This window comes from Diceros bicornis, chromosome 27 (assembly GCF_020826845.1).
Source record: "Diceros bicornis minor isolate mBicDic1 chromosome 27, mDicBic1.mat.cur, whole genome shotgun sequence".
In the NCBI taxonomy this organism is placed as follows: domain Eukaryota; kingdom Metazoa; phylum Chordata; class Mammalia; order Perissodactyla; family Rhinocerotidae; genus Diceros; species Diceros bicornis.
The window spans coordinates 40,182,283-40,210,024 of record NC_080766.1 but is presented as its reverse complement, the minus strand read 5'-3'; the positions used below and the strand labels follow the sequence as shown (position 1 = coordinate 40,210,024).

General features: G+C 36.6%; 1 protein-coding gene across 5 annotated transcripts in view; it reads left to right on the top strand.

Annotated features, from left to right (window-relative positions):
• Positions 1-27,742, top strand: part of DSCAM (DS cell adhesion molecule) — a 625,552-nt gene that overhangs the window by 330,245 nt on the left and 267,565 nt on the right. For 4 of the 5 annotated variants that reach the window (XM_058523125.1, XM_058523130.1, XM_058523128.1 and 1 more), the window contains exons 4-7: positions 5,410-5,556; positions 17,169-17,447; positions 18,837-19,112; positions 27,166-27,462. In XM_058523125.1, the coding sequence (XP_058379108.1) occupies positions 5,410-5,556; positions 17,169-17,447; positions 18,837-19,112; positions 27,166-27,462 (999 nt within the window). The remainder of the gene's footprint in view (positions 1-5,409; positions 5,557-17,168; positions 17,448-18,836; positions 19,113-27,165; positions 27,463-27,742) is intronic. The other variant, XM_058523126.1, reaches the window with a different exon arrangement.

Here is a 27,742-nt window from a genome sequence, read left to right as displayed (position 1 = left end):
AGTCCGTCAAGACACTAAATGATCTAAATGATTCACCATGTTAAATGATCATGGATGTTGAGTGGAGAAGGGGCTGAGAAGAGCAGGAGTGGGAATGGTGTAAAATGCTGGGGTCCTTAGACCTGGGTGGTGCAGCAGAGAGAGATGAAAGTGAGAGATTCAGGATATATTTTAGAAGTAGGAATAGAAGGACCTTCTGTTGGATGAGATATGAGGGGTGAGGAACAGTTGATTGGAAAATCTCAGAGTGTGTATCTTATATTCAGATATGACAAATATACCAGGGGATATTCTTATTCAAATAACCTTATAATGACTATGAAGGAATTCCCCGAGTTTCTGCGAATATCCCTTTCTGCTGCAGAATGGATTTCTGAAGACAATGTCTCTATGGCCCTCCTCTCCCCACAGCCCCTCACTGGGATGTATAAATATACTCTGTAGGCCTTGTTGTAGCTTTCTACACCCTGTTACTACGCTGTTGTGTGACACGTGCTCAGAGAGTTTCAGGAAATATTTTGCCTGTGGTAACACAGCTCCAAGTGGCAGAATCATGATGTAAAACTCATCCATGTCATTTCCACTCTTATGCTTTTTTCTAATACATGAGGTTGCCTCAGATAAGTAAGCAAATAAATGAACAAGTAGAAGTGAACTCTGCTGTGTATGTGTCCATGGGCTCTTCCCTGTGTGGCTCAAGAAGGCCTGGTGGCCTTGGGTAGCATTACGCACATCCTGTTGATTGACTTATCCTATCAAAACAGCAGAATAACACACATTACATTTACTCTTATAGATACCATTTTTAATGCATGGCTATTTGTTAAATGACCTCTATGTATTAATCTAATCTTCAACAGTAGAACAAAAAGGCTGCTACTTATCATCTGTCTTTCATAGATCATCAAACCAAAGTTTAAAGAGGTTTAATGTCTTGTCCAAGGCCACACAGCTGGAAAGTGACATTGATAGGTTTAAATTAAATCCACTGGATTCCAAAACCTAGATTTTTTTCTTCCACAATGAGGAATCTCTCAAGGTGGGTGATCTTATTCCCCCTGGAACCAGGGAAAGATCTTTTAACTTGATTCTTTATAAGAACATGAAAAAAATTAGCTGAGTAGAAGGATACTTGAACATATAAAGTTAATTACTTACGTCAGAGTAATACATAAAGATAAATGCAGGCTTTGTGATAAGCACCAACTTTCCTCCTGGGTGTTGGTAGTTCTCTTCATTCAGATGAGACAAGGATAGTGTCTGTTCCCTAATGGTACTCCAGCTTCCTCCCTCCCATCTTGTTTTCTCACCTCGATGCCTTGTGTCTAATCCTGAGACTCAAAGCTGTTTAGATTGTAAGCTTCCTGAAGGCAGAGGCTGTGTCTCACTCTTTTCTAGATTCCAGGAGTCCAGGACAGTGCTGGCCCAGTAAAGGGGTATACCATTCCACTCTGGTTTCCTGCTCACCCATAACACATTTTGCTTCCCAGAAGCAGCTCCAGTATGCTCCCTTCTGAAGGTCACTCATGCCTGCTTTCTGCAGCTCAGATCTTCGGCTCCCCCTAGTTGGGCAAAATGGATTTCTAGCACTGTTGCTATTTTAATTTCTGCCTCTGATGCTATTGTACAGAAAACCCAGAAAGATGTTGTTCTTGAACCTCAGGAGCTCTCACTCTCTGTATGTTCTCCACTGCTCAGCACTGTCACAGTGTGAGAATCGTGCCTGTAGATCGTCAACCCAGGGTCTTCCTGCGACATTCCCAATCGTGCAAATTTTTCATTTCCTTTGATGGTTTTATGTCTCTAGATAGAGATATTCTGCCAGCCCCTGTGCTGAGCTTAGCCAGGCTGGCTGCTCTGGTACCAAGCTGTGGGTTTATTTTAGCGGCATTAACATACAAGCTCATGTCAACTAACATTGCAGAATCACCCTAGTGCTTTCTTGTAACCCATTTACTCTTAGTTTATGCAAAGTTCTAACAGCTTTAATATGTCCGATTTCTACCTCTCCGCATACTGAATGCATCACACTGTGAGTGTGTCCACAGGGATATTGACAGCAGAGAGAAGTAGCAGCTGATAGCCTGCTAGTAAAGGAGGGAACAGATAAACTATTAAGATAGAACCAGGGGCTTAAAGACCTGGGGACCATTTAGTGCATGTTGAGAAGCCAGGATAGCTTCTGAGACATCCCTATAACAACTGAGCTGCATAGCTCAATAATCAATGTCCACAGTGATGACCCAAATCCAAAAACCATTCACTATCGTTCAGTTGACTGGTTTACAATGTGTTTAACATGACAAAAAGTATGTACTATATTTTAGAAATGCTTCCGTCTAAAGTGCTAATAGTTTTCCAAGGGAAATAAAGTTACCTATAAAATTTTGGCATTGCACAGTTTTATGTTACTAGATAGTTGTAGTAAGGTGATATGTGTGTGTGTGTGTGTGTGTGTGTGTGTGTGTGTGTGAGAGAGAGAGAGAGAGAGGGACAGAGACAGGGACAGAACTACAGAGACAGAGAGGTTGGGTGTGCAGTTTATTAATATCAATATTTTGTATTTTAATATTTTCCTATTTTAACAGAAGCACATTCTTCAACCCCATTTATGAGTGTGAACAAACCATTTATTGTATGTGATACAAAAGACCTCTGGTCATGTAAGGCAGGATGTAGGGTTTGGCAGCATTAGGGAGTAATTAAAATGTTTCCTAGTAACCATGGAGACAAGACATCTGGCACTCTAACGACTTTGTGTGCCCTCGTTGTCTCCTGAGAGTTCCGTGTATCTTGGGATTCAGAGTGAACCCAAGGACCGTGGGTCCTCAGGGCCCTCTCCTAATCAAAGACTTCTATTCTTCATCCTTATTTTATGTTTTAAAGTGTTGATCAATTTTGAGATGAGTTTCAATGAGAGATGAGGGGCTAGATAGAGATAGTTCAAATTAAGTACAATCATTCAGTCAACTCCTTCTCCCTTTCTGTGACTATCTCAGAAAATGTTTAAGACAAACGAGGTTCAATCTTTTCTGAAATGACATGTCTTAAGAGAGTCTCTTTTAGCATGCTAGGTGGGTAAAAAAAAAGAAGATATTACAGGAGCAAAGTGAGTGATTAAATTAACTGTGCCTAGAGAATAGAACCCTCTCAGGAATCTGCAGGGTAATAAACGCACTCTGCTGCTCTATCCTTGTGCATTTCCCAGTACTTCTGAGGGATGGTACACAAAATACTTTCCACTTACATTTCGCCACTGCTAATGGCCTGTCAACTATAATGAAAATACTCCATGTTAAGAAGGTGACAGGAATTACATACATTGTCTTTTTTGTCCTCTTTTCTATTACTCTGTGCTTTAGAGGAACTGCTTATTAAAACATTGTATAAGTATGCAAAATATATTGAAAGAAAAAATTTTTTCAATTATGCACAATGTATATTGGTAAGAAATGTTTGGTGTATGATGACATATGACAAGTGGTAAAAGATATGTTTAAATGCTTTCTTTTTTGGGGGGATAAAGCAAAAATATCTAGAATATAAAGCATTTGTTTTTACAGCTATTATAATATTTAGCATATTTATAGCATATTTTAAAATAAGTAAAAAAATAGAATGTTTAAAAAGTGAATTTATTACTGAAGATATTTTATACTATTCTAATAGTTAATTTATGTTCCTTTGAAAAACTTATGCTAGATTCATGTTTGTTTTATGATTTTTTTAATCTATGTCCTTCTGAATTGCTCTTATATTGCGTTAGAAATCATAAGCCATTTTTATTTTATCTGAGCCACTGATCTATGAATAAAGTATAGTCCTTACAAGAAATAACCAAGGGCTGTAGGAATTGTATTCACAACTTAAATATTTGAGGCCAAAAATTAATGAAGTCAAGACTCCTGGTAAATTATGATTAAAATAAACCAAAGTAGTTTCAAATGAACCTAAGCAAAACAAACAATAAAAGAAGGTGAACTTTTAGCATTTTAGTCTTTTCTCGAAGAGACAAAGTCACACTATCTTTCAAGTATAATTGCATCAGACGAGGTAATATTCCACAGAAAAAAGTCCAGCTGTGGCAGAAAATGTGCTGAGTCATCCAACGTATAGGTGCAACAACTCACTCTGGGGTGTACTGAGTCACCCACCATGTAGGTGCAACAACTCACTCTGAGGTATACTGAGTCAACCACCATGTAGGTGCAACAACTATACTGAGTCACCCACCACGTAGGTGCAACAACTCACTCTAGGGTGTACTGAGTCACCCACCGTGTAGGTGCAACAACTCACTCTGGGGTGTACTGAGTCAGTCACCATGTAGGAGCAACAACTCACTCTGAGGTGCACTGAGTCACCCAACATGTAGCTGCAACTACTCACTCCAGGGTATACTGAGTCACCCACCATGTAGGTGCAACAACTCACTTTGAGGTGTACTCTTTTGCTTTTACTTGGTTTATCATAAGATTATAATTGAACAGTGAAAATTATCTTTAAATATTTATATTTTCAAAGGAAAAACCATCTTCATTCTTCTTAAAGCAACGCTGGTATTTGATCTCTGAGCGTTGGCCATTTCTGTACAACTAGAGTTGCAGGGACAAAAACCAGAGATCAGACAAGGACAGTTAATTTTAAAAATAAATTCACAATCTAAAGGTAAATAAAAAACTCACAGGTCAGAGAGAGTTCACCATGTTTTATGCTGATCTGGGAGAGGAATGTCTGGATATGATTTTTCCCCCTGAGGTGAAAATAGTTATTGTCAATTATTAGAGTGGGTATTAAGAAATAGCAGAGTACTCTAAAACACTGAATACAGGTAGAATTGATCTTTTTCTTAGAATATAGCAATAAATGTTGGTTATTATTATGAGGAAATAAGATAGTCTTTCCCGGAAGTTTGTGGAATATTTTATTGCTTTATAATCTAACATTTTTGTGTATTTATTGAAACACTTCAAACTGAGGCAAAAGTTTATACTTTCATGAGGTAGAAATTTACGAAAGAAAGTTAATACTCCCTTAGTATGTCACATTCTAAGATAAACGTGATGGTCAAAGAAAAATCTGCTAAATTAGCTATGTGCCAATTATATGCCAACTCTGTTGCTGTAAGATAAATACATGACCTAAAAAATTAATTCGTGAGATTAGATTTTCTAAGAATATATTTACTGAGTGGCATATTTAGTAAAAACTCCTAATTTAGGGTAGTTGAAAAATTAAAATAGCTTGGACCCTTAAAGTAACACACACACACACATACACACACACACCCTATTATTAGCCTTTGCATGAGGTTCCTTCAGGTGAAAAAATAGTATTCGACAACTTTGCTTATGTGATTGGGTGGCTTTTGTCCTATTTTAATTGAGTAATGGTTTTCCTCTATTTCAGGATCTAGATTTCTCATCACATCCACTGGAGCCTTGTATATTAAAGATGTACAGAATGAAGATGGATTATATAACTACCGCTGTATCACGCGGCACAGATACACTGGGGAGACGAGGCAGAGCAACAGTGCTAGACTTTTTGTATCAGGTAAAAACTCACCAAGACTGTGTTTGCTATTTCCATCATTCCTTTGTTCATGTCACCAGACAACTCAACCAAAATTGTGGAATTCGCGACTAAAATGAAGGCTTCAGTCTTTTTCCGAAATATTTTAGCAACTTAAGGTCTTTTAAACCAATATCAATACAATACAGTACCAATATAGATATTCCAAGTGAAGCCATTTCATATCTTGTCAAATTCCAAATTCCTTTGACCCAATATCATTTCTATTTTGAAGACAACACCTTCTTGCTCTCCATATTGTATGTTTTGTCATTGATAATACCAACCAGCACCAAGATGCTTCCCACCATGCATAGCTCTGAGGGAGAAGAGCATCATGTGGAACACATCTCTTCATCCCCATATTATGCCTACCAATGTTGCTTGGGGAAATTATACACCTCTAAAGTTAAAGGTATATTCACATCCTCCCTCCCCTTTCTAGGGTTATACTCAAGGCGAGGAAACCTGAAAGCAGTTGATTCCACTCTGGTAAATAGGTCAGTTTCTTGCCATGGGATTTATACTTTGAGGAAATATCGATCTGCTGCATAATCTTCACTATTGGCTTGATATAGGTCTATCTGTCAAACATATAAGCAATGTGTTCACACAGTGATGCATTAACACTTCATGGAGCAGTTTAGACGTGTGAAATGTCCATCTCAGTATGAGAAAATCAAATGCAAAATATCTGGACTTTGCCCTTGTAGCTTTAGAATATAAAATTGCTCCATGCAACAAATATTTTATTGGCATTGATGCTTTGTGAGGGAGAAAGGATGGAAAGTTGTTGAATGTTGGAGTAATTAAAAACTTTGTCTCCTAAACACCTACTTATTGCCCTTGGCCACGCTCTCTCTGGATTCCTCTTCCCCATTCACATCCTGAAAGTAGCCAAAGCCTGTCTTTCAAGGTCCAGCACAAACGTTAAGTCAGAATTCAGTGATTTTTACTCTGAATACAAAAATGTTTTCTCCTTACCTGTTCTTTTTCATGTCAATTGTTACTTTCTCCCTAGTTTTACAGTTAGTATGCCCTGCTGCGTCTGCTAAGGCCAGAACAATCAGTACACTAAAAATATACTCAATTAAAAAAACACTATAGAGAAAAATGAATTAGAAATGAATGGAATCTGTCATCTCAGTCCATGGTAGCTTTGATGATAGCACAATGTTCTACTTGTTCAGAGTGTCCTGGAAAAGGTCTGGTCTGCATTGAAGAGGAACTTGATGATGATGATATTGAGACAATAAAGGGGAAAGATTTGGGGGGCTGGGTGGATCCTGGTATAAGATTAATTTGAGCTGAGTATAACAAACAAATAAACATTTCTCCATCAAAAAAAGTAAATTATTTTTCTTTCTTTTTTTAAAAAATTTTTATTTTATTGTGGTCCCATTGGTTTATAACATTGTATACATTTCAGGTGTACATCATTATACCTCTATTTCTGCATGGATTACATCATGTTCACCACCCAAATACTAGTTACAATCCATCACCACACACACGTGCCTAATCATCCCTTTCGCCCTCCTCCCTCCTCCCTTCCTCTCTGGTAACCACCAATCCAATCTCTGTCTCTATGTGTTGTTTTAAACAACAACAAAAAAAGTGAATTATATGATGATAATCTGGGAGCTCATCTTTCTCAAAAGAGAAACCTGAAAGAAAGAGAAAATCTAAAAATAAGGAAACCTGAAAAGGTAACCTTGTTTATCTCCACTCTAAATCATTAAGTACTGGTTTCCAAATGTAACTTTCTAGGTTAGAAAGGCAAATTTACTTTTCTTAATCCCAAGCTTTTTTTAAGAATGCTTCACTGATGTTTCAAAAATTGATAACAGGAATCGTGAGTATTTGATCACCAAGGAAGTGACAGGGGTCCATGAGATTGCCTCGTGAGCATTTGTGGAGAGTAAAGAGGAGAACCAGAGCATAATCTACTGAGGGAATGTCAGACACTAAGACACCAGCAGAAGAGAAAGGCAGAAATAAGGCTGAACATTTGGAGTTAAAGGTGTAGGTGATAGTTGCAAGGAGAAGGGAGGGGTCAACAGAGTCATGTGTCATTGAAAGACTCATAAGAGAGTCTACTGTATGTGACAAATAACTCTTGTGACTTTTTGTCGTAGAAATTTAAATAAAGTAGTTGAGGGTGGAAATTGTTCATGCTAAAAGATGAGAACATAGACACTGAGTACAGACTACTATTCTAGAAGTCTAAGATTTGAAGGAAAAGAGAAATGAATTTTATTTTAAATTAGATTTAAATTTATGTAAAAATGTACACATGGGGTTTGGGTCATGGTGGGGGCATGTTAGTAGCAAGGTTTTTAATGATCCCAAACTCCTCCTGAAATGAAAACAAACCAAATAGGAGGACAAAAGAAAAAGCACATGGATGACATCTTCAACAAAACTAGGTGATGGGGACTCCCAAGAAACTTTTGAGTATGGGTGGGCATGGACAAACTACTGACAACAATAGGAGCAGTGTAGGAACAGCAGCAGTGTCACAGAAGTGGTAGATGGGGAGAGGTGAAGGCTTATTTGGACTACTTTGTAGTCACAGAACTGCAAAATAGTCAACAAATGCTCATCTCCAAAAGCAGAGGTCCATCCTTTGAGTGGAAACCTGGGAAAATGTGTCTAAGAATATTCACAGGCCTTGGATAGACCTGCATGAGCTCTGAGTTGAAGATGAGTGCAAAAGGGTCATGAGAACAAACAGTAATGATCAGTAGTTCAGAGGTGCTCTAAGTCCTCAAAGATCTCAGAGGTATTTAGAAAATACTCCTTTCAGAAGGACAGAGACTCACCCTGAGGGAAACTGCTGGATTTAGAAATCAACTTAAGCCAGAGTAGAACTCTAAGAGTAGCAAAGAGGGAAGGCTCAGGTAGCATGGAAGGCCTGGAGGAATCCCATCTATAAAATGTTATGCAAGAAAAATACAGCACGAAAAGGTGAGAGTACTGCCTTCGGAAGCAAGTAACATAGTGATCTGGAAAAGCATGGCTAAAGGTGGAAACCCTCTCAAGGCAGGCATAGCTCTGAGAAATGGGCTAAATTGTGAGTCCTTCACTGGTGATATCAATGGAGAAAGCTGGAAAAGATCACTTATATCATCCTATCCTGCAAGAAGCTTCTCCTAATTAACTAAGAATCCTATTTCATTTTAAAATGGAGCAAAAAGGAAAAAAGATTTAACCTTCCACAACTTTATTACAAGAAAAAAGATGAAAATGAACCAAATAATGTATTGACAATTAGAAATAATTTGTAAAAATTTGGACATAAATCATATGAAAATTGTAATTTATTATTTGAAAATGATTTAAAGCTTTGAAAGAGCAGCATAAATCAGAATAGAGTTCATAAATAAAATAGCTAAACAATAAGAATCTGTGAAACAAAGAAATGGAATAATTTAGGAAAGAATTAGGAAAAATGAAAAGTTATGAAATTAAAATTAAATCAGAAGGAACACACCAGAGAATAAACACCACAGAAAGCATAATGTGGGGAAAAAAAGAGCAGTAAATAAAAACATGCAGAAAATCACACAAATAGAGGTAAAAAGGATTCATGGAAAAATATACAGATGAAAAGAAAAGATGATAAAATACATGTATAATTAGAGTCTCTTAAGAAAAAAACCAAACAATAGATCAGAATATGTATTTAAAACAACAACTTAAGAAAATTTCCTATAATTAAAAAATACATAATTACTACATATTGAAGTGATGCACCTGTACCTGGGAAAATGGACCCAGCATAGTCAATATGCTACATATTCTAATAAAAGTTGTGAATTGTAAACAGCAAGCAAAAATTATTTGGGCATCCAAGGAATAAGTTCAAGTTACTTCTAAGGAAAAATATGAAGAGATTAATGAAATAGATAACAGACAAAAAGAACAGTAAAAGTAATAAACAAGCTTTTTTCTTTAAAAAAATCAATAAAATAAACCAAATGGCCTGATTAAAAAAAAAAATGGTTGTGATTTCTATACTGGGACTAGGTTATTTAGATCATTTTTTTTCCCTCTGAGGATAACTAAAAAGGCTGTTTAAATGTATAAAAAACATCTGCTGGAAGTTGTTAGGAGCTGATGTGAAAAATTACAGGATCAAAATCCAGAAGAAAACAGCCACAAGAAGTGAGTCTGGCATTGAGGGCTGCTTTTCTAGAGGAGATAGCCAAAGCCTGAGAAGTTTTGAAAGTCTAGAAGGGTCAGGAGGGTAAAAAATAATCTAGCTTCCATCAAAGTGGAGCATGGAAAACACCCCATTCTTTGGGTTGAGATGTCAAAGGACTATCCTCTAAGAATGAGAGAAAAGCAGAAATAGAACTTTCCCTCATAGGGACTAATGCTCAGCTTCATATCATCCAGGACTGAAGAGTTGGTTAAGATGATCTTGGAGGGGCCGGCCCCATGGCTTAGCAGTTAAGTGCGCGCACTCCGCTAATGGTGGCCCGGGTTCGGATCCCGGGCCTGAACCAACGAACCGCTTCTCCGGACATGCTGAGGCTGCGTCCCACATACAGCAACTAGAAGGATGTGCAACTATGACACACAACTATCTACTGGGGCTTTGGGGAAATAAAAAGGAGGAGGATTGGCAATATATGTTAGCTCAGAGCTGGTCTTCCTCAGCAAAAAGAGGAGGATTAGCATGGATGTTATCTCAGGGCTGAACTTCCTAACACACACACACATACACACACACACACACACACACGCACAAACAAAAGATGATCTTGGATGGTTAGTGCTGTAATGATGTCCCAATTGCATTCACCTAACTTTGATGATTTTTACTCTCTAACTCCCCTGCCCTTTTCTTGATCAGTCTTTCTGAGGGTGTTAAAAATGACACACCTCCTCTCCTCCATGCAGGATAATTTATCAATATTTACATAAATATTGCATATGACTTTAGTTTTTGAGCAAGTAACCTAAGAAACTTTCCCATAGATAGAGTAGTAAAAGAATGCCTTATGCACAAAGTTACAAATCACAGCATTACTTATACTAACAAAACCTTGGAAGCAACCCCAATATCCATTAATAGGGGAAAATCAAATAAATTATGTTGCAGACATTGAGTGGAGTAATATGCAGGCATAAAAAGGAGTGAGGACGATCTCTATTACCGAAATGGAGTAATCTCTAGGATATATTGTTAAGTGAAAAAAGGAAGGTACAGGACAGTATATATAGCATACAGTCTTTTATGTAAGGAATGTGGGGAAATACATGTAGATCTTCTCATAATTGTGAAAAGCAATATTGGAAAGGTAACCTAAAAACTAATAAAATTGTTTGACTCTAGGGGAAAAAGTAGAAGGAATGTGGATGTAAATAAGACATATATGAGTATATCTTGTTACATAGTTTCAACTTTAAAATCATGTGAATGGTTCATATTTCAAAATATTATGTTAAAAAATTAATGTTAAAAATGGAAAATACACTGAAGCAAATGAATGTAAATGCATATCAAGTTATTGAGATAACCAAATACAGAAAATAATTATTTCAAGTAACTTTTTAAGACATAATTTTTTATTATATATCTATTAAAAATATATTCTAAAGATAAACACAGCTTAAAATAAATTGTTAAAATTCATTTGGTTGCCTTATTTTGCTTTTTTTTATTGGGGTAACATTGGTTTAGAATATTTTATAGATTTCAGGTGTACATTGTAGTTCAACTTCTGTATACACTTACATCATGTTCACCATCAAAAGTCTAGCTGCTATCCTTCACCATACAAATGACCCCCTTTTCCCAGTTCACCATTTCCCCAACCCCTTTCCCCTCTGGTAACCACCAGTCTATTCTCTGAATCTATGTGTTTATTTGTTGCTGTTGTTGTTGTTGTTTTCATCTTCCCCATATGAGTGAAATCATATGGTATTTGTCTTTCTCTGTCTGACATTTCACTTAGCATAATACCCTCAAGGTCTATATTAGTATTAATTTTTGAAAAATATATTTATTTATATTTATAGTAGAAGATATAATAGCAGTTCGTTGTTAGTGCTATTGAGTCGATTCCAACTCCTAGCAACCCTGTGTACAGCAGAGCAGAATTCTGTCCGGTGTTTCTCACCTTCTGGCTCTGCTGCTGTTCAAAGGGTTTTCATGGCCGATTTTTTTGAGAGTGGATGGCCAGGTCCTTCTTCTTGGTCTGTCTTAGTCTGGAGCTCTGCTGAAACCTATCCACCATGGGTGACCCTGAAATACCGGTGGCATAGCTTGCAGCATCACAGCAACATGCAGCCACCACAGTATGACAACCGACAGATGGGTGGTGTGGTTCTCTGAATGGGAAATGGACACACGCTGGGGCGGTGAGAGCCCTGAATCCTAACCACTAGACCACCAGTGCTGGCTATAATAGAAGAGGGGAAAATAACTATATTTATCTTATTTTTATTTGGAACCAAGATTTTCAGTGTAAGAAAAGGTAAAAGTTTAAAATCAAAGAATTAAAATAAAATCTTTGAAATTTAAATTCTAATTGAAAGTATCAGTACACACTTGTTTTTTATTTTTTGAATATGTATTTCCAAAATCTTTCACTGAATTGGCCCAGAAGCAATGGGCAGCCAATAGCAACAAACACTTCTAACATCTCCATCGCAGTCTCCTTTAAATATGATTCTCCGCTAAAAAGGACCATGTCTCCTTGGAAGAATGGTGGACTATAGGTCTGGGACAGCAAATGTATAAGATGAGCCTGAAACATTAATGGAGTCTTGTCAAAATGATACAGGAGCCAACTTCTGAAAGGGCTTTCATTGGTCAAAAGTGTGATGAGTTGAATATCAAAAATAATGATTGCATTTGGCTGATAACCATTAAATATGTAAAAACTCTCGGGTTCGTTATGATTATATATACACACATATATGTACATATATACTTACATATACACACATATACATTTAATAATAACAAAAGCAATAATAAGAATCTCATTGGTCTACACAGTGGTAACTAGGGCACTAACTCTTGATTTTGATAATTGATAATTAAAGAGAGCAACAAAAACTCTCCCTGTCTTTCCTATAGTTACTGTGTTTCAAGATAACCACATAACCCTAATTCAGGAAGGAAAGTTCTTATTTACAGAATAATTACATCTATGTAATTATCTAATTACATATGAAAGAAATAAGAAAATTAGAAAATCGCCATTTTCAACCATTAATAAAATAACTAATTCAGACAAACATTATCACCTGAACTTGCTGATCAATTTAACATCATTAAGTGTGGGAAAGCCACACATTATGTGGATGCAAAGAGAAAGAAAAAATGTTGAACTTGATCTAGTCAATCCATTAGAACTAAATTCCAGTTTATAAGAAAATTGGCAATAGAGGAACACATTAAATGACACTATGAAGAAACACATTCAGAATGTGAGATTTCCTGTAAGATAACTCACCTGGTTTCTTCAACAAGTCAAAGACATGAGAAATAAAAAAGGAGAAAATCCTGGTCTGGATTAAAAGAGACTCAAAAGACATAACAACTAAATGTTAACTTTAGAACAATCCTGATTTATTGAGCTCAATTGTAAAAATAATAATAATAAGACTTTTTTTAGCTTGTCAGGAAAAAATGAATATGGAGTAGATAATAAATGATACACACAGGTTATTACTGTGGTGTGATATTGGCATTGTGAATATATAAGGAAACTCATTAGAGAAACATACTAATAATATAGGGATAAGATAACATAGATTCTATGATTTGACTCAAGTACATTAGCACCAAAAGCATAGAGAAATAAACAGATATTCGAAAGATAAAAAAAATTTGATGCCTGTTGAGTCTGGATGATGAATATATGGGATGCATTACATTATTTTCTCCACTTTTGAGTGACTTTGCAAATTTTTGTGATAAAAACTAATTTTTAATTAATTATTTATTTATTTCCCCCAAAGCCCCAGTAGATAGTTGTATGTCATAGCTGCACATCCTTCTAGTTGCTGTATGTGGGACGCGGCCTCAGCATGGCTGGAGAAGCTGTGCGTCGGTGCGCGCCCGGGATCCGAACCCGGGCCGCCAGCAGCAGAGCGCACACACTTAACCACTAAGCCATGGGGCCGGCCCAAAAACTAATTTTTAAAAATGTAGATAAGAAGTTTGAAGACAAAGGGGTGAAAATTAAATACAATGCTGTTTGGTTGTATTAATTCTGTACATGACCAAATATCCCCATGAAAGCCTGTCTCAAGCATTGCTTAATTTGTGTACTTAAAATAGAAAAGAAATGCCCCATTCTTTTCTTGTAAAATAGTTTTGTTGAGATTTAATTTACCAACCATAAACTTTACTCACTTTAAGAATACCATTCAATTATTTTAGTAAATATATAGAATTGTGCAACCATCACTACAATTCAACAGTAGAACATTTCCATCATCCCAAAAGATCCCTGCTGTCCATTTGCAGTCAACTCCAATTCCCACCCCCAGCTCTAGGCAACCACTAACCTAGTGTCAGTCTCTATAGATTTGTGGTTTCTGCATATTTTATATAAATTAAATCATACAGTATGTGGCTTTGTATCAGGCTTTTTTCATTTAGCATCATCTTTTGAGGTTCATCCATGTTGTAAGATGTATCAGTAGTTTATTCTTTTTTTTCGCTGAATAGTATTCCATTGTATGTATATATGCATTTATTTCATGTATTTACTAAATGACGAACATTTAGATTTTTCCACTTTTTGACTATTATGAATAATCCTGCTATGAATATTTGTGTACAACCTAGTCTTTGAGTGAACCTAGGTTTCATTTGTCTAGAGTAGACACCTAGGAGTGGAACTTTTGGATTTTACGGTAAATTGAAGTTTAACAATTTAAGAAACTGGCAAACTGTTTTCTAAAGTGGCTGCACCATTTTACGTTCCCATCGATAATGTATGAGGGTTCCAGTTTATTTTCCACTTTCTCAGGAGCACCTGTTATTGTTCATGTTTTTTAATGTAACTATCTTAGCAGGTGTGAAGTAGTATCTCATTGCGGTTCTAATTTGCATTATCCTAGTGCCTAATGATACTGAGCATCTTTCCATGTGTTTATTAGTCATTTGTATTTCCTTTTCAGAGATATATCTATTCAAACCTTTTGCCCATTTTTTTGATTTTTGCTTCTTATTATAGAGATGTCAGGGTTCTTTATATTTCTTGAATATAAACCATTTATCAGAACTATCATTGGCAAATATTTTCTCCCAGTATGTTGCTTCTTATTTTATTTTCTTAATGGTGTCTTTGAAAGTGTAAAACATTTTAATCTTGATGAAATTTAAGATATTGATTTTTTTGCCACTTATGTTTTTGGTGCTGTGTCTAAGAACTCTGCCAAACCCAAGGTCATGAAGACTTTTTCTTGTCTTTTCTTCTAAAAGTTTTATAGTTTTAGCTCTTACATTTAGGTCTAGGACCCATTTCAAGGTCATTTTTGTAGGTGGTATGAGGTAGGGCTCAGAATTCTTCTTGTTGATATGGATATCCAGCTGTCCCATCTATACTTCTTAAAAAGTTATTAGAATTATACAGAACTATCTTAAGCATATTTGAGAATTTTCTATCACTCATTTTAGTCAGAATAAAATTTTTAATCGCAATCATTGGGTATTTATTTTTTATGACTAACATTGGAAGTGGGCACCTCTTATTTCCTGAGATTGTGGGCTTGTCCTGCAAAAAATTTTTATTAGCCAGCCTCACCAAAGGAGTGACACCTTCTTTGTGCCACCTTATCCAACCCCAACCCTACCTCCTACTCTAAGCAAAATGACAGAGTTTGTAACTATTTAGTGCCAAGGAAAGTAACTTGTTCTTCAAAGCAACACTTTCCCAAGTCCATCTGTAATTTCCTTGGGGAGGTGGAATGAAGCAATAAGACCTTTGCCAGCAAGGGCTCTGTGCCTGGCATTGTAGAATTGTGTGCCTCTAATCCCTCTGGAGCCCCACACTCAAACATGTGAGGGAAGATAATTCGGGAACATGGAACTCTTTAGTTAATGACTAGTGGACCATCAGAAGAGTCCTGGAAACTCGGTCACGTATTCCTTAGGAGATTATTTAGTTCCCTTCATCATATCGCATGGCATTCACATTGTTCTCATAAGGCACCAGCGAAGTGAAAAGCGCTGCAGAGTGTCAAGGATGTTTATCTCTGATGATGCAAAGGAAGCAGTTTCAGCTGAATGTTTTTGTTGTTTTCACTCATTCCTGATGACTGCCCCTGGTGGCTGACTAAGGAATCACAGCATTTTACTGCAGATAGATCAAACTGCCACCGCACTTCTGGCCAACACAAAGGAAAAATTTCAGGAGTTAGGAGCCCATATCTGTTCTGTAATATCCTTGTGGACACCAGTGTGGCCACTCATGCGTGTGGTCTAGTGCAGTTCTGAACAGGAAGAATCGGAAGAGAGAGCAAGGAAAGGTCATTGAGTTGTATTTTCAGCACCCCATCAGGGATCTCTATTTTTACATTCTTTATAATAATCCCTGAGAACATCACTTCCTCCAAGCAAACTTGGACATTGAACTGAGTGATTTCCACTGACCTAGTTCTTGAGAATATTTTATCCTTTTCCGTATTGGGCTCAAGAATATAATGCAGGCTAAACATCGTTTGGGAGAACAGGTTAATTATACATTATCACTTTTTAAAACCAGGGCCATGTCCTAAGTGATAATCTGGAAGCTTCTTATTTTTTTAACCATTTAATTCTTGCCACAACTTGATGGTCTTCATTCCCTCCTCTCTCCTCAGATCTATCATCTCCTCAGAGAGACCATCCAAGAAGACCATCCCAAAGTCCCCTTCCCTCTACCCCCAAAACCTATACCTTCACTCTTTCTATTGTGTCATTCTCTTTTATTTACTTCATTGCACACTTACTACATGCTAAATTACCTTTATGTATCTGTTTACCTATACATTTCTGACCCCTCCACACACACATCCACCCAACTAGAATGTAAGCTGCACGAAGGCACATCTTTGCCTGTCTTGTTCACCACTGTGTCTCCAACGCCTAACTCCATGCTGGTCCTGGACTTGGGGCTCAAACAATATTGTGAAATGAATAAATAAATTCAAATTCAAATTCAACTATGTGTAAAACTCTTTTTTTGTGAAATAAATTTTACTAATGTTAAACAACTATTTCTGCTACTGTTGCTCTTTTGAAAGGGGAAGTCTGACATCCTCTGGTTATAAGACAACCCAATTCTTGGCCTAAGCCAGTAACTCCTGTTTAAACATGCCAATTCTGAAGTTTTTAGTTATTTAGTAGAGAATGAGAAGCAGAACCTCTTCTGCTTCACAATTTTGCAAATTCTGAGCAGAAGAAATTTATGTGAATAGGGCATTCTTTTTTTTCTGTTCATATACAAAATCTTAAAGATCTGTATTAATACTTGGTGTGACGTATAGAATTTAAATTATACACAAGGCCTTATGATTCTAAATGTCCATTTCAACTCCTCATCCACTGTATCTAAGACTTTTCCTTTCCTCTGCAGACCCAGCGAACTCAGCCCCATCCATACTGGATGGGTTTGATCATCGCAAAGCCATGGCGGGGCAGCGTGTGGAACTGCCTTGCAAAGCGCTTGGGCACCCTGAGCCAGATTACCGCTGGTTGAAGGACAACATGCCCCTGGAACTTTCTGGAAGGCTCCAGAAGACCGTGACAGGGCTGCTCATTGAGAACACTCGTCCCTCAGACTCAGGCAGCTATGTGTGTGAAGTGTCAAACAGATATGGAACTGCTAAGGTGATAGGCCGCCTGTACGTGAAACGTAAGTTGGACGGTAACTTGCAATGGTGACGTTGGCTGCCGCTGATGGAGCTCTTGTTACAAGCTGGTCTCTTGGCTTTCTCTATAGCCTTCCATCAATCATTACAACAGTGAGATTACATTACAACTGCTGAGACCAATGTTAGCCAAATTTTGCACATGAGGAAGTTAATGCTCAGACAAATTGCTCAAGGTTACACAGCTAGAGAGTTTGGGGCTTAGGATTTGACTTCAAGTCTGTCTGATCCCCACATCTCCAAGACTCCATTAGGCCAGAGGATACATTTCCAAGGTAACATTACCTAGCAGTTGAATTCAGAATGGCCAGCCTGTCTGAAAATTGACAGAGGAAGAGGGGCAGGGTTGTGTTGTCAGCACAGGCGATGGTTGTTACATCAAAGTGGTTGTCCATGGCCTGTTTCCAGATGCTACTTGAAATTCTAAATGGGCTATTGTCAGCAGAAATATAAGGCTCTAAATAATCCAAATATTGGACTTGGATTCAATATTATGGATCATTTAGTCCAAGTATGGTGGATAGATTTCATCTCCAATGGATTTGTAGTGACCATCTTGAGGAATCTGTTGAAATGGGTGCCAAAGGCAGACTTAGAGGAAGGAGGGATGTGACTGCAGGAGGAGCCCTTTAGTCTAATCTAACACCCTCTGACTTAGATAACGTACAAAGATGTTTGGTAACTTTATGGCACATGCTAATTGCACCACAAATGTTGTTCATCTTTGTCTCACCTGTGAGTTGAACCCCATCCTTGGCATACAGCAGATGCTCAATAATGCTTGCTGCATTGAATTGAGTTTGTGGAATGAAAATGTAGGAAGTCAAGGATGAGAATTCCATCCCTGTCCAAACCAGTTAGCCTCATTTTAAAGAAAAACCCTGTTTCATAGTCACAGATTCAAATATCAACCTGTTTTCTTACAGCTGTGTGTTATTGGCCCTGGTTAAGTCGCATAGGGGATGTGAGTGAGTTTATGTGTGTGTGTGAGAATGGCCCAGAGCAAACCCATCAGTGCTACCTTGGGACAAGGCAAATAGGGTTTAAATATTCAAACATTTCTGTCCTTAGTGGTAACCAGCACATTGCATTTCTTACGGTCAGTGAGTTAATCCTCACATTTACTCAGTTGAGAAGCAATTTGATCAACATTAGTCTCTTTGCAACCTACAGAAAGAAGGCCAGAAAAAAACAAATAGCAAAGAGGGTGCTCCCAAACAAAACAGGGCACTGTGAACTAATACTGAACACAAGAACTTACGGAGTATGCTTGCAATGATGCATTTGCCTTGTCCAAAGTCCAGCATATTGTTGAAATGATATCTACATATGTGATGTTTTTACCTTCTTCTTTCTCTTACCAAATTCTCCAGAGCCACTGAAAGCTACCATCAGCCCTAGGAAAGTTAAAAGCAGCGTCGGTAGCCAGGTTTCCTTGTCCTGCAGCGTGACAGGAAGCGAGGACCAGGAACTCTCCTGGTACCGAAATGGTGAAATCCTCAACCCTGGAAAAAATGTGAGGATCACAGGGATCAACCACGAAAACCTTATAATGGATCACATGGTCAAAAGTGACGGGGGCGCATACCAGTGCTTTGTGCGCAAGGATAAGCTGTCCGCTCAAGACTATGTGCAGGTGGCCCTTGAAGGTCAGTGGGCCTCCCTATAGGGTTCAGCTGAAACAGAGCCCAAACCCAGAGCATTCTAAAAGAAGAATAAAGGGTGAAACGGTGCTGATAACTCTCAGTTTTAAGATTTCTATCTGTCTGACCCGCTAATAACTCTACTATTTTTTCCAGCTAAATCAGGCAAATAAAGAGCAAGTTCTGATGAAATGAAAATTGTATATGGTAGAGGTAACATGAGTAACATAAAGTTAAGTAACATAAGTGTTGCCCACTCATGTGTTTAAAGGTACTTGTTAAGATATAGACCTCAGAAACTTGAAACTTCCGGTTTGGTTGACAGTTCATTATGCTCTAGACCAGGGTCTCTCAATAATGCTTTGTTTGAAGGGCTGTTTTATGCACCGCGGGATGTTTAGCAGCATCTCTGGCCTCTACCCACCAGATGATAGTAGCACCACCCCTCAAATTGTGACAAACAAAAAATGTCTCCAGACATTGTCAAATGTCCCCTCAGGGCGCAAAATAGCTCCAAGTTGAGAAGCAAAACTTCAAAGGCAAAATGCAGGGCGACATTTCAATATACTGCAAATGACATCTGGTTTGGGTTGTCACTGATTGGGTCCAAATATTTACAGATTTAAGTGAATGGAGTTTGTGAGGAATTACCTTGGGGTGTAATAATAGGTTTTAGGTATGTTATATTGTTTTCTTTTCTTAACTGCCTACTTACATCTTCAAGCTTATCCATCAGCCAGGGAAAGAAGCTATCAAGGTAATATTCAAGTGAGACGTATGTTTATCACCAGTTAATTGAACTAGCTTTTATCTGTATATTTGCATGTCTTGTTGGAAGTTGTGTCTTTATATGTAATTTAAAATTCATCTGTTATCAATTGATTAAAATAATTACATGACTTTCATATAGCCTACAGGGAGAAAAAATAAAATCCATTTCTATATGAAAATAAATTTAAATATGTCTTCATGATAAGAGGATATTTCTATGATTACTTTTTTAACCTTAGCTAATTTTTAAGAAGCAGGCTCAGCAAGGAGATTCTTATTTTGATTTAAGCATCTCCTTGCAGACAGTGAGATTTTTAAATCAGAGGAAAATTAGCTGAAGGCAGGATACTCATAATAAATGCCTCACACTGTGTTCCACATAACAATTAAGTGTAGAAAGTAATCAATTTGTACAGAGCCAATTTGCTAATGATGATGCCCTGTAGTTTTTACATAGTCCCTATTTTTAGATTCTTTGTAGAAATAGGAGAGATTACCTGTCTAGGCCTGGTTACCTTGGCAACCACCTCTTGTGACTAAGAAAACCTAAAGAGCATATTGATAATCCATAATAATGTCAAAAGAGTTCAGGTTATCAGAGAGTGACAGCAAGAAAGATTTCAAAGACACTCAGGTCTCACTGGGAAAATAATGTCTGCTTTCATTTCCAAAAAAGCCTGTCACTTGAACAAAAAAGAGGGGCAGAGGAGCCTACTGAGTACACTCACGGGTTTATTTCTTGCATGTCAGTTTCCATTCAGGACAAGAAGCTTCACTTTATTTTTTCTCTTCTGGGAGATGACAGTGCTAATGTAGCAAAAGAGAGGAGAAATGGAATTACAAATACATATCTAGTATCTGCCTTAAAATGGTGTCTAACTAGTATTTTCTGATAAAGCCTCCTATTATTTCCAGTGAAATAGCTATGGATTAGCATAAATTATAAAAACTCACAATGCTATGAACTAAGAATGGCCATTGATATAATGCATAATCTGAGCGTATTTCGTATGAGGCCAAAAAAACTGGAATGAAAGTCTAAAGAAACTGGAATCTGATAATTATAGGTTCAAGATCAAACTAGAATAACTGGAAAATGGAATAGTAAAAAAGAATAAGAACAGGTCCTATTTCAAGAAATTATAGACTAGCATGTATAGACTAAGCTGCAAGAAGATAAAAGTTATGAAATTAGGGAAAAACAAAACTGCATGCAGACACTGAGAAGACACTCAAAAGCAGGCAGAAAGGACTTGACCCTTGAAAGAAGGGGAAAGGATTAAGTGATATCTACCTTGATACCACATTTACCCTCAGGACAGACATTCTCCAGGCTTTGTGGGGTAGGGGGAAAAAAAACTAGAGCACTAGAAGAAAAGCAGAAAGCTACAGACTTATGGGATTGAGGTATAGAAGGACAGGGGTCTGCAGTGTCAAATCACCTACAGATTGAGGGAGGTGAGTGGAAATTCCAGGATGGAGGAAATAACAGTAGGGAATCCTATAATCTAAAAATAAACTTCCTTGAAAAACTTAGTTAACACCTGAACTGCAAAAATGTGAAGGTGAATCCAAGTATACAATAAAAATAAGTAGACATACAAAAAAAAAAGGGATACTGTGACCAGAAGTTAAAAGACAAAGTAGGCAAGTAAGCAATAGTAATAGGCCTTGAGAGACCCCAGATGTTAGAATAAGCAGGCAAGGACTTTAAAGCTTCTATTTAAAATATGTTCAATAAATTAAAGGAAAGTATGGGCAGAATGAATGAACATCTGGGAAAGATCAACAGAGAAAATAGAAACTTTACAAAAAGGAACCAATAGAAATGAAAAAATTCACTGTATTGGCTTTAATGGAAGATTGCAGAAAGAAGAAGAAAGGTTCAGTGAACTTGAAGATAAATTAAAATACATGATCCAATGTGAAGCACACAGAGAAAGAAGACTGCAAGAAAAAGGAATAGAGCCTCAGTGACGTGTGCGACATGAATCAGATGGCCTGGTATACATATAATTAGAGGGTCAGAAATATAGGAGACAAAGAATGAGGAAGAAAAAATATTTGAAGAAATAATGGCCATAATTTTCCCAAATTTGGTATAAAAAATAAATCAAGAAACTCAGCAAACCCCAAGAAGCATAAATACAAAGAAAATCATATGCAGGCACATCTGAGTCAAATTGCTGGAAGATAAATAGAAAATCTTGTAGTTCTGAGGAAGAAAAAATATTACATAAAAGATGAAATCCTGGGGCAAGCCCTGTGGCATAGTGGTTAAGTTCAGCTTGCTCCACTTCAGCAGCCTGGGTTTGCAGGTTTGGATCCTGGGCACAGACCTACACCACTCATCAGCCATGCTGTGGCAATGACCCACATACAAAATAGCGGGAGACTGGCGCAGATTTAGCTCAGGGCTAATCTTCCTCAGCAAAAAAAAAAAAAAAAAAAAAGTCATTCAGGGTGAAGGGAAATGACCTAAAATTGAAACTCAGATCTATAGGAATAAAGAGCACGAGAAATGGTAGTAAATATGTTAGTAAACATTAAGCAAAATTGTCTTTTTTCTTTTAATTTCTTTAAACAATTGACAAATTATACAATTATAAAATCACAACACTGTATTATAGAGTTTATAACATAAACAGATAATAACACAAAGGACAGAATATAAATTAAATTATTTGAAATTATTTGTTTCAATTTTCTTACATTTAACATAAAGTACTATAATTTTAACTTTTAGTACATGTAATTAAAATTATATAGATACATACATACATTCACATATACATATTAGCATTAATATACTTGTAAATATTTATACGTGTATCTCTATATATAAATATGTGTGTGTGTATATATATATAAATAAGTATATGTGCATCTACATATTTATATATCCATCTATCTATATAACACTGAGTTGAAGTTTATCCCATAAGTGTAAGATTGGCAAAACATTAAAGACAAAACTTATCTATGTATATGTAAGTCATCATATTAACAGAATAAAGGAGAAAAACCAATTGATGACCTCCATATATCTAGAAAAAATCGCTTGACAAAATTCAACATCCATTCAGAATAAAAATTATCAGCAAACAAGGAATATAGAGAACTTCCTTGACCTGATAAATGGCATCTATGAACAATCTATAGCTAAGATCATACTTTATGGTTAAACATTAGTAAACGTTTTTCATTTAAGATTGCAACCAAGGCAATGGATATTCACACATACTGCTTCTATTCAACATTATACTAAAAGTCCTAGCTAGGCATGAATAGAAAATGAAATGTGTAAAGTTTGGAAAGGAAAAATTTCAGCTGTCTATAATCACAGGACTTGTTGTTTACTTAGAAAATACCAAGAAATCTATCAAACAATTCCTAGAAGCATAAGTGGGTTTAGAAAGTCATAGGATACAAGAACAATATACAAAATGCAATTTTATTTCTACATAGTAGGAACAATCAGACAATAATATTTTTAAATTTCCATTTACATTAGCATAAAACATAAGACACAGGATAAATTTAACAACAGCTGTTAAAGATTTCAACATGTAAAACTATACAACAATTGTGATGACCTAAAAAATTGGAAAGATATACCATATTCAAGGACTGGAAAAGTAATTTCATTTTTTGGGGGGGGGGTTATTTATTTATTTTTTTGTTTGTTTGTTTATTGCAGTAACATTGGTTTATAACATTGTATAAATTTCAGGTGTACATCATTATACTTCTATTTCTGCATAGACTACATCATGTTCACCACCCAAATACTAATTACAAGTAATTTCTTAAGGTAACAATTCACTCTAAAATGATCAATGTAATCCCAATCAAAATCCCTACAGCTTTTATAGTTGACTTTAAAATTTATATAGAAAAATAGAAGTCCTACAGTCTAAATTGATTTGAAGTATATATATGGAAAAGTAAAGGGCTAAGAATCACTCAAAAAATCTTGAAGAAAAGAATAAAATAGGAGTACTCATACTAGTTTGAAGACTTACTATAAAGCTACATTAAACAGGATAGATATGCTCAAGGGAACATAACCAATGGCTCAAAAATATGCCCAAGCATACATGATGAACTGATGTGCAAAAGAACATACAATATTCGATAGGTAAAGGAAAGTCTTTTCCGCAAACAGTACTGAAACTACTCGAGGAATGTATGGCAAAAAAATTAACATCAATCCCTACCTCACACATTATACTTTACACAAAAATTAATTTGATATGACTTATAGACTGAAATATAAAATCTAAAAGTATAAAGTCTCTAAAAGGAAGCATAGAAGAATTCTTCATCATTTTGAGGTAGACAAGGCTTTCTTAAGACAAAGAAAGCACTAAATATCAAAGACAAAGACATCCTTAAGAAAATGAAAAGGCAACTACAGACTGAAAGAAAATATTTTACACACACAAGCACACATATATAATATATTCTATATATATATTCCCAATATGTAATATATCATATATATGTCTGACATTCTATGTAATTTATATAAGATATCTGACAAATATATTTGACCATTATATGATTCTGACATATATATATTTACTTGTATTCACTATACATAAAGAACTCCTACAAGTCAATAACAAAGGCAAACAGTCTAATGTAAAAAACAACAAAAGATTCAAGCAGATATTTCACAAAAGGAGATACACAGATGTCCAAGAAATGTCCATGAAAACAACTTTACTTCCATGATATTTCTGCCAAAAATGCACAACCTGCATCTAATCATGAGGAAACAGACAAACCCATTTTGAGCAACTGGCTACAAAGTAACTCTTCAAAAATGTCAAAGTCAATAAATGCAGAAGAGACTGAAGAATGTTCCAGATTAAAAGAGACTAAAGAGACATGACAAATAAATGTAATATGTAATACTGACTGGACTGGGAAAAAATAGCTATAAGGGACATTTTTGGTCAATTGGCAGACTTTCTATAGGGACTGTACATTAGATAATAGTATCATTCCAAAGTTGCATTTCTTAATTTTGCTAATTGTACTGTGGTTATGACAGAATATATGCATGCATAAAGAGTACACACTCTGATTATAGGGATTTGAAACTCAAGAACATGCAAAACTAATTCGTGATGATAGAACTCAGAACAGTGATTGCCTATGGCGGGTGGGGATTGATTGAAAGCAGCCCTAGGAACGTTGTGGGATGATGGAAATGTTTTATATATTGATCGTTATGGTAGGTACACAGGTGTATATATTTAAGAAAACTCATTCTGTCTGTACACTTAAGATCTGCACATTTCACTGTATGCGAACTTTATCTACAAAAAAAAAGGTTAACTGAAGAAAACTTTCCTAAACAGATAAAAAAAGACTTGAGTTTTCAGTACATACTGTAAAAATCAGTGCAATGAAATTTACAGCTAAACACATCCTGAAGAAAAAGTTGAATTGTAAGGTCAAATAAAATAACCTCAACATTCCCAAGCATCAATGACCGGTTATATACAGAGAATAAGAATCATGATGATATCTAACTTCTCTGTGAATTAAATGCAGAGCATGTCGAAGCAGTAAGCAGTGTCTGCAGTGTTCTGAGGGCAGAAGTGCAGGGTCTTCATTTTAATATTATGAAGTTCTTTTTTTCATTTTTGAGAGTAAAAGGAAGATGTTTGCAACACAAGGACACTGAAATGTGCTATTTATGAATGCATCTGGGAAAAAACATATTTGAGGGCCTTCTCCAGGCACCTAGAATGTGAGCTGGAATGAAGAAGTTAAGATTCAGGAATTTGCAAATGAAAAGATGGTAGAGGACTGTCGTGAAGCACCCCTGCACAGTGTTCCCCATCATGAGAACCCCACACAGCTGGCCCAACTGGCCACAGAAGCGTGTTTCAAAGTTTTGGGGTGATGAGTAACTCTTTCTTCGGAAGTACTTGGAAATGTTAGCAGTTATCTTTCTGTGATGGAATTGCAAGCTATCTTCAGTTTTGTTTCTCAATTTCTTTTGCTTATCTATACTTTCCAGTTTTTCAACAATGAATATCTCTACGTTTTATAATAAAAATTAAAACCTAAAAAGTAATATCTGGTAATCATTATCTTTCATTCCGGGATAAACCCTGAAAATGAGCACAAAAATACTTGTAGAAAACTATCTCCTCCAGCAAGGTTTATTACTAAACTCAAAAATCCTATTGCATGTGATCACAATTATGTCACATAATTGTGACCCACAAATAATGATCCACTTATGCCTAGAAAAAAAGTGTCACAATGTTGATTTATATGCTTGAGGCTGGTAGGCATATTGGTAACTTTTTCTTCTTTTGACTTACATATATTTTTCTGTAATGTGCATGTATCTCTCTTTTTTTTTTCCTTCATGGAGAGCCATATAAAAAAAAACATGCATTCGTGACTACTACTATACAATATGAGGGAAATAGTCCACATCAGTGATAGAAAAATAATGGAATATGAAAACTTGGTCTTTGTTGAAAATATGGGAAATTCTCATGGAAACTTCCCTAAGATTAAGCTTCTGTTTTTCCTGGGATAGTCTTGGGTTGTGCCTGTTCTCCTGGTATAACTGTTCATAGTACACATTCCATTCTCAAAAATGTCTCAGGTTGGATGATAAATTATATGGCCACCCTACTGAAGATACTTATAGAGATAGTCAATACATGCTAGAAGGGTCAAACTTTATTTAGCTTCTATCCATTCTCAGAGGCTTCCTGGAAATTTACATTTACGTACCGTTCGTCATTAAAACTATAAAAGATTATTTCTAATGAGAAAAGGAAGATGAGATAACCAGTCTCTCAGTCTTTCCCAGTCTTTATTCCTCTAAAAGGTTCCCTAGTGAGCAATCCCTGATTAACTTGGGGGAAGTGTAAAGCTTCGGTGACAATTTGGGGGTGTGGATTTCCTCTACATTTATAACTTTGGTAGGGGGGGACATAGCAGTTTTGAATTGTAGACTTGCTGGGAGCTGACATTGCTTAACATGAACATCTGGGCTGCATTTTTATTCTTCTTGTTATGGCAATCAGGGAATATTAGCAATTTATTGAAGCTTGCTAATGCTGTGTTTACCTCTTTTGAAAATTAAATCTTGCTCTGATGGGAATTTAGCTTTATCAATAAAACCAGACTTTTTTGTAGTGTTTAATAACCACTACATCTATCGCCTAACCATTGAATAAACATACATGGAAGTTGTTTAATTATTTGTACGTGCCACTTCCTTCCATGATTTGTCTTCCTGCAGATGGAACTCCCAAAATCATTTCTGCCTTTAGCGAAAAAGTGGTGAGTCCTGCAGAACCGGTTTCCCTCATGTGCAACGTGAAGGGAACTCCGTTGCCCACGATCACTTGGACACTGGACGACGACCCGATTCTCAAGGGTGGCAGCCACCGCATCAGCCAGATGATCACGTCGGAGGGAAACGTGGTCAGCTACCTGAACATCTCCAGCTCTCAGGTCCGCGATGGGGGCGTCTACCGCTGCACAGCCAACAACTCTGCAGGAGTCGTCCTGTACCAGGCTCGAATAAACGTAAGAGGTGCTTGTCAAATCGGCTCCTCAAAAAAACACACATAACTCATTGTAGTGGAGAAGAAGGTTTCTGCATGCACCGACCTGAGTCGTGGAATGCCAAAACGGATTAACTGTTGCTTCCCATTTCCTGCCCTTTCCTTCCTTCTCAGGAATGGCACTGATTGGATTAATGTTGGAAATGGCATTTTGGTTTCTTTAGTCAGCTTCTTCTCTTGTTTTTCTCTTAGATTTGTCCACTTGATCTCTCCTTTCCTGGTCAATGCTCTGCATGCCCCTTCCTTCTT